This window comes from Malania oleifera, chromosome 8 (assembly GCF_029873635.1).
Source record: "Malania oleifera isolate guangnan ecotype guangnan chromosome 8, ASM2987363v1, whole genome shotgun sequence".
NCBI classification, from domain to species: Eukaryota; Viridiplantae; Streptophyta; class Magnoliopsida; order Santalales; family Ximeniaceae; genus Malania; species Malania oleifera.
Window position 1 is genome coordinate 64146526 of NC_080424.1, and position 8549 is coordinate 64155074.

General features: G+C 38.4%; 1 protein-coding gene across 1 annotated transcript; it reads left to right on the top strand.

Moving 5' to 3' along the window:
• Positions 1–2068: 2068 nt before the first annotated feature.
• LOC131162710 (uncharacterized mitochondrial protein AtMg00860-like) lies at positions 2069–5972 on the top strand. Its single transcript, XM_058119314.1, has 2 exons — positions 2069–2137; positions 5640–5972. The coding sequence occupies exons 1-2, from the start codon at positions 2069–2071 to the stop codon at positions 5970–5972; spliced, it is 402 nt and encodes a 133-aa protein (XP_057975297.1).
• Positions 5973–8549: the final 2577 nt, after the last annotated feature.

Genomic DNA, 8549 nt, shown 5'->3' on the forward strand with positions numbered 1-8549 from the left:
GAATAGCCGTAATACTGTAATTTAAAATTGTTTATTCTATGAAAAACAATTCTATAAATCTATATACTCGTAATTCCATAAAAACTGCGTCGAACACTGTACTATACCGGTATTTCTCATGCCACACAAATAAATAATACTCATTAACCATAATCAATAAAACTATACAATTCTTGCTCTAGAAGACCCTTAAACATATACTATATTTTTTTGATAAAAATATCTGATTTACTAACATAGCATATTTCCCTTACTAATTTCTGAAAAGCCCCCAACAATGTCTAGTCTTACACCCGCAGGGTTCCCTGTTCAACACTCTAAAAACAACATCTCTCAGAGTAAAACTTTAGTATTTATTCGACAGCTATACTTTTTACAATTGTAGGAAAGCCAAATACTAAATAAAAAGCCTTACCCTGAATTTGGGATGTAGTCCAAGCTAGCTCCACCAACAATCCACTCTAGCAGACTTGAAGAGAATCTTCCAAGGAGTGACGTGGCAGCTTCAGATCGTCAAACCGACAAGAATCCGGTCTAGAAACTTAGAGAGAAGGGGGAAAGGATGAAGAGGAGAAAGAGAGGGAGTTTCTACGTGAAATTTCTACTGCAAAAATTGAGTTTGAGCTATTTATACATTGGCCTTCATCAACGAGACACGTCACCTCGTCGACGAGGTTACGAAGGAAGTTCATCGATGATGCTTATTCTTCGTCAAAAAAATTCAGAGCTGAGAAATAGCCTCTCGGTATCTTCTCATCTATGAAACATGCCCCCATCGACGAGCCCAATAAGTCACTTCGTCAACGAATGCGCTGCGTTCGTCGACCAGGCCTCTGTTGAATTTCATTTACAATTTATTTTCTCTCCTCCCTCTATTATTTAAATATCATAATTTTTTGGGTCATTACATATATATATTAAATGGATTGTGAAGTTATGGTATTAGAAAAAAAGAAAGAAAGAAAAGTTGGAGTTTCTGGTCGTGACAAAGTTTTGTATCAAAACCTAGGTATCTAGGTTCTGTAGACTTAAGCAGACACAATACTAGAGTATAGGAATGGATCTTGATGAGGATAGGAAATGGGTGGATTAGGTGTACAGTAGGCTATTGTTATGGAAGTTCAAGTGGAATTTAGGGTCCTGTCTCGTGGCCCAGAGGCAGGAAATTCCGTGGTGGTTTCTGTGTTATTCTTGGGGTGACGATTTTAGGAAAGCCATGGTAAACTATTGTCGATTCTTGTTTCTAAGTATTAAGATGGAATCTTAAATTGGGGATAAGGATGTTAGGTTGATTGGGTGGAGGAGGATATATTAAGGTTCTTAGTTAGATAGTAGTATAATCATATTAAGGTATTAAAATTCTAAGATTGTTTTTGTGCTATTTTCAGGATGGACCCCGAAAATAATAACACGAATGATGGGGGTAGTAGCCATGTGGGGGCATCCAGCTCGGGTGCCAGCGACTTAGAGTTCTAGGGAGTAGGGTTGTTTGTTGGTAGATCAAGGCTGCACGATTGAGCAGTTCACCCGAATGAATCCTTCGACTTTTCCTAGGAGTGCCAATCCGATTATGGCATAAAATTGGCTGGAGGAGATTAAGAAAATCTTGGGAATACTACATTGCACTAGCAAACAGAAAGTATTGTATGCCATTTTTAAGTTGACAAGGGAGGCAAAACAATGGTGGTTAGTGGTAAAGCTTCTGGAGGAGCAGAGACTAGTACTTGTAGTGTTGACTTGGGGACAATTTAAAGAGATCTTTTATGACTGCTACTTTCCTGCCTCCATTAGAGATGCCAAAATGGAGGAGTTTCTGAATCTGTTCTAGGGCCATCTGACAGTGCCATAACATGCTGCTAAATTCATGGAGCTATCACGTTTTGCCCCATTTATGATCCCGGATGAATTCAAAAAGGCACAGAGGTTCGAGAGAGGGCTGGGATAGGAAATATATGAGCATGTGGCACTGTTGCAGGTATGGAATATTTTATAACTGGTGGATAAGGCTACCATAGCAGAAATCAGTCGGCAGAGGGGTACAGGAGGGCGGAGTTAAAGAAAGAGGCCCATGCCTCCTGGATTCCAGGCCAGTACCAGTGAGGGGCAGTTGAGGAGATACGATTGGGGCCAGGGGCAGGTAGTGGGACACTGAGTCCCCCAGGCTGATCTAACGCCCCTACTTTCCCGAGGTGCAACAAGAGACATCCAGGTGAATGTTGAGCTAGGGTGATTGTCTACTATTGGTATGGTAGACCGGGCCATACTATACGATACTGTCGTATGTCGTTGAATTAGGCGTCCATCCCAAATCTCTATTGGGGAAAAAATCAAGCACCCCGAGACAATCAGTAGAGGAATACCACCCCGACGCGAGTTTATGCTTAGACCGTGGGAGACGCAGAGGCAGCCGATGATGTGGTGACATGTATCAATTATATTATGTCATATAAAGCTATTGTCTTGTTTGATTTAGGGGCGACTCCCTCCTTCATAGCCCAGGAATTTATTGTAATACCTTGAACCCACCAAGTGGGGCCTGGGGTGTTATGTGTTCCATTCGTATATCTCTGATAGTAGCATTAACATGCACGTAGCAGAAAATAACTAAACATCCTTAATTTATATTACCAGAGTGCTAATTTATACAACCGAAAAAGGGCCTCCACTCGGCCATATTATATACCCAAGAAATTAAAACATGAATGTAAACATAACTGTCCCAATATCTTACAAACACTCACACTATACTAAGCTATCCTGAAAACCTGCCTCGAAGCTCGCTAAGTTCGACCACCAAAAGGTCCTGAAAGAAAATAATTTGTATATTAGGGTGAGACACCTCTCAGTAAGACGAAATAAGTTATTATCAGTGTGTGGCAGATGAGTTTTAGTGTAGTCAAAATATAAAAGTTTAATTATTCACCAATAGCTGAACATACACTTGCAAACAGTACTCGCACATACATCATCATCATCCATAACATAGAAATCCGCATACACATGTATCACACGTATTACCATAGTACATCCACCATCATAGATCACACCACAACATATCCACATTTACGATGCATTCAATTCACATACACTATTATTTATAGCAAGAGTTTCCAAAGGATTGGGGAGTTTACACACCCATACATATAACGCCCCTTTTCTCTGATACCTTTTGTAACTTTGCCCATTTAGCCTAGGTGCAGCTACAACTAATACCTATCAGGGCACTCGCCTTACTCAGCAAGCCCTCGGGCGGAGAGTTTACCTCGCTTCAATCATACATAATGCCACAATATAAAATTTCATTTAATACCTTGCTATAATTAACTTTCATTTGCCAACTTGAACCCACATACATTCAATATCAACCATACCACAGAATTTGCATACATGTCTACCACATCACATCACAATTACCATACATTCAATTCACATTCATGCACGCACATCCATAATTGAAATGCACATCTCTACATCACACCTTTACTTTTTGGCCTCCTTGCTGCATACTGAGCATCCCTCCCCATCATTCTCAGTACGTGGCCCACACAGGGACTTTTACTATGTACTTCTTAGTACGTGGCCCACACAGGGACTTTCACATCACACAACTGCGCACTGAGCATCCCTCCCCTTCGTTCTTAGTACGTGGCCCACACAAGGACTTTCACATCACACAACTGCACACTAAGCATCCCTCCCCATCGTTCTTAGTATGTGGCCCACACAGGTACTTTCACATCACACAACTGTGCACTGAGCATCCCTTCTCATCGTTATCAGTACATATCCAACACAAGGACTTTCACTAATAAACCTCACATGCACATATTTGCTCATAGCCCACAGCAATTACAATCAGTTTAATTATAAAATTTTATTCTTATGCCACACGATTTAAACATTAAACCATAATTTACTAAACTAAGATGGTCAACCCTACTCACTTTATTTCTTCATAAATTACATATAATAAATCAAACTAATAATTTTAACTGGTCAAATCATTCAGAAAATCTACTACAATAATCTAAAAATCAAATACTTTAATTCAATCAGTTCAACTTTAAAATAACAATTATTATAAAATCCCTAGGCTCACAATCACCAATTTAATTAACTCATAATAATAATAATAATAATAATAATAATCCAATTTCCATATGCCAGAATATTTAGAAAAACATGTATATATTCCTATAATTTCATATTACAATTTAATCGGTTAAATTATAAAAATTCCTGACATAATTTATTCCCCTTACCTCACCCCAAGAGTGGTGCCTATGACGCTCCTACGACAAATCCACTCTGGTTAAAATGTTGGTGGCGGAGAATGGAATCTAGAGGCATTTTTCGTTCTCCAATCGGTCAAAAATCGGAGAAGAAATTGAAGAAAGAGGGAGATAGGCGGAGGAGAGAGAGAGAGAGAGAGAGAGGGTTGTGCAGCTCTCTGTTTGAGATTCAATTTGAATCTTCCTGATTTCTCAGTAAGATTTGAGTTGTGTGTGTGTGTATATATATATATATATATTATATTATATTATTTAAATTAATTATTATTAATTAATTATTTTTATTTTATTTTATTTTATTTTATTTTTTTTGAATCACACTTACTCGCATATTATTTTTGGGGTCGTCACATTTATCAAGACATGTGAAATAGAAGTGTAGCCATTGGATGTTAGAATATCAGCGGTTACATCGACTGAGACTGTAGTGTTGTGTAGGAGGGTACTCAAAGATTGTCCAGTCAGTACTCAAGAGAGGTCTTTGCTAGCTAACTTGGTAGTCCTAGACATGCATGGTTTCAAGGTAATTCTGGGAATGAACTGACTAGTTGCCAATTACGCCAGTATCAACTGTCATAAGAAAGAAGTAGTATTTAGACCTCTAGGAAAGCAGGAGTACCGATTTGTGGGGACATGTGTGTGCTCCCCACCACAGATATTATAAACTATTCAGGTGAGGAGATTGTTGTTGGAGGGATGCTAGGGGTACCTGGCTTGTGTAAAGGAATTGTCGGAAGGGGAATCCAGGTTGGAAGATATTCCAATAGTGAAAGATTTTCCTGATGTGTTTCTGGAGGATTTGCCGAGACTGAATCCTAATCCTGAGGTCGAGTTTACTATCGAACTATCTCCAGAAATAGTGCCGATTTCTAAAGTGCCGTACAAAATCACTCTAGCAGAATTGAAAGAGTTGAAAAAGCAGATACAGGAATTTCTGGACAAGGGGTTCATTAGGCCCAACATGTCACCCTAGGGAGAGCCGATATTGTTTGTGAAAAAGAAGGATAGGTCGATAATAATGTGTATCGACTACAAAGAGATAAATAAAGTGACAATTAAGAATAAATACCCGCTTCCCCACATTGATGATTTGTTTGACTAGCTTTAGGGGACACAAACTTTCTTGAAGATTGATCTACGATCTGTGTACCATCAAGTAAAGGTCGGGGCAGAGGATGTTCTAAGACAATGTTTCGAACTCTGTATGACCATTATGAGTTCCTGGTTATACCGTTCAGATCGATGAATGCTCCTATTGTATTCATGGACTTAATGAATAGGGTTTTACATCAGTACCCAAATTAGTTTGTTGTGGTTTTTATTGATGATATTTTGGTATATTCTAAGATCCTTGAGGAGCACGAGGACCATTTAAGGATAGTTCTTCAGGTTCTGAGAGAAAGAAGGTTGTATGCAAAGTTCAAGAAGTGTGAGTTCTGGTTGAAGCAAGTCACTTTCCTCGGACACGTGATATCCAAGGGTGGAATTTTTGTGAATCCGAGCAAGATTGAGATGGTAGTGGACTGGGAAAGATCGAAAAATGTGCAGGAAGTCAAGAGTTTCTTGGGATTGGGAGGATACTATTGCCGATTTGTAAAGGGATTATCTAAATTGTTAGGTCCTTTGACACAATTGACCAAGAAAAGTGTGAAATTTGATTGGACCGATAAGTGTGAATAGAATTTTCAGGGGTTAAAGCAGCGACTTATCATTGCACCGGTTTTGACAATACCTTCAAGAGATGAAAAATGTAGCTTATGCTTCCCGACTACATAAAAAGTACGAGAAGAATTACCCTACCCATGATCTGGAATTAGAAACGGTGGTATATGCATTGAAAATTTGGAGGCATTATTTGTACGACAGAAAATATGAAATCTATACTGATCACAAAAGTTTAAAGTATTTCTTCACACAGAAAGAGTTAAATATAAGGCAGAGAAGGTGGATGGAATTGATTAAAGATTATGACTACACCATCAGTTACCACCCAAGGAAAGCTAATGTGGTAGCTGATGCTTTAAACTGGAAATCAGGGAATGCCTCAGTATCAACAATAGTGACTCAGCATCCGATCAAGATGGATTTAGAAAGACTTGGTGTGGAGTTGGTAGAGGGAAATCACTAGGCACTCATCACTAATATGGTACTTCAGCCCACCTTACAGGAAAAAATTAAAGCTGTTAGGATGAAGGATGTGGAATTAGTAAAGATTAGGGATAAAGTGTAGAATGGTCAGGGAACAGAGTTTAATATCTCAGATGATGGAGCTTTAAGGTTCCATAACAAACCATGCGTACCTACCGATGCTAAGATTAAAAGAACCATTTTGGAGGAGGTGCATCGATCCCTTTATACAGTGCACCCAGGAAGTACTAAGATGTATAGGGATCTATGAGAGTCTTTTTGGTGGGGGCAATATGAAGAAAGAAATTTCTATATATGTTGACCAGTGTTTGACATGCCAGAAGATGAAAGCTAAGCATCCAAGATCGGTGGGAACGTTTTAATCACTTCACATCCCTGAATGGAAGTGGGAGCACATTTCTATGGATTTTATCACAGGATTACTACTGAAATTTCATGGACAGGATGCTATCTGGGTAGTCGTTGAATGATTGATGAAGACTGCCCATTTTTTTCCCATCATAGTTAACTACTCCATGTGTAGGTTGACGGAGCTATATATACAAGAGATAGTTAGATTCCATGGAGTACCAGTGTCCATCATTTCTAATCGAGATTCATGGTTCTCATCTCAATTCTGGAGGAGTCTGTAGGGGGCTTTGGGTTCTCAGTTGACATTTAGTATGACATTTCATCCTCAGATCGATGGACAGAGAGAGAGAACCATACAGATACTGAAGGATATGCTACGGGCCTGTGTGTTGGACTTTGGAGGTAGTTGAATCCAGTAATGCCACTGGTTGAGTTTACTTATAATAATAGCTACCAGGCCAGTATTGGAATGGCACCATATGAAGCATTGTATGGTAGGGGGTGCCGATCTCTAGTTGGCTACAGGTTAGCATTACCTCCGGTGCTGTCTAAGATCCATGACATATTGCATGTATCAATGTTGAAGAAATATGTCCCAAATCCTTCACATGTAATCAATTATGAGGCGCTGGAGTTTAGAGATACCTTGTCATATGAAGAAGTGCCTGTGCAGATTCTGGATCGGAAAGACCCGGAACTACGCACAAAAAGGATCCCACTAGTGAAAGTACTCTATCGCAATCATGTAGTAAAAGAAGTTTCATGGGAATTGGAGGATAAGATGCACCAAAGATATCCACACCTATTTAGCGGGGTCCAAAGTTGAGTTAGATTATTTTGTTTATTGACTTGTATAGTGTAGGGTAGTTAATGTTTTTGGTTTTAGGTAATAAATGGTTTTGGGAGAGTTTTATTTTATGTGATTGATTGTAATCTCCCAAGACCCTATTGTAACCACGGTATTCCTTCGCCACAAGTGAGGGTTATTAATAAATTTGGGATGGGGCCACTATGTGGGTGGCCATCGACTCTTCCTAGAGTCGGATAAACATTTCAATGATTCCTGGAGGAGACTAAAATAAGAGTAAGTTAGCAAATTTCGAGGATGAAATTTTAATAAGGAGGGGAGAATGTAACAACCTCAAAAATAGTTTATATAAGATTAGTGGAATGATATTTTTAAAAAATTAAATTATCATTATATTAAATTAATTACTTAAACAAATAAAATGAATAATATTAAAAAAATTGAATTAATTGAATTAATTTAATAATATGATGGGTATATATATATATATATATATATATATATATATAATAATGAATACAAAAGTAAACTTAGAAATTGAAAGCTTAAGATTTAAGCTTTCCACTCTCTAGAGATTTCCAATTCACAATTCACAGAAGACCCCCTATGAGACGTCTTTGCGATCAAATTCTCTCTCTCTCTCTCTCTCTCTCTCTCTCTCTCTCTCTCTTCCGCCCATCCCTTTCTTTATAGATTTCTCCCTTGTTTCCCGGCCAAAGCAAAAAACGAACACCACCACAAGGTCCTAACTTCAATCCTCGCCATTTTAATCGGAGCATATTTTTGATTTTGGGATCTTAGGCACCACTCCAAGACTAAGGTAAGTAGTACAATTATGTTTGTTGCTTTAAAAAAATTAATCAATTAAATTGGAGAATATGGGTATATGGATATCAGATTGGTTGTTATTTCAGAATTTAACCGATTAATTGGAGTACGTGGGCCTAGGA

Coding starts and splice junctions, on each gene's coding strand:
- LOC131162710 (XM_058119314.1), top strand. CDS start 2,069: ATGCCTCCTGGATTCCAGGCCAGTACCAGTGAGGGGCAGTTGAGGAGA. Junction 2,138..5,639: donor ACGATTGGGGCCAGGGGCAG/GTAGTGGGACAC, acceptor GTATATTCTAAG/ATCCTTGAGGAGCACGAGGA.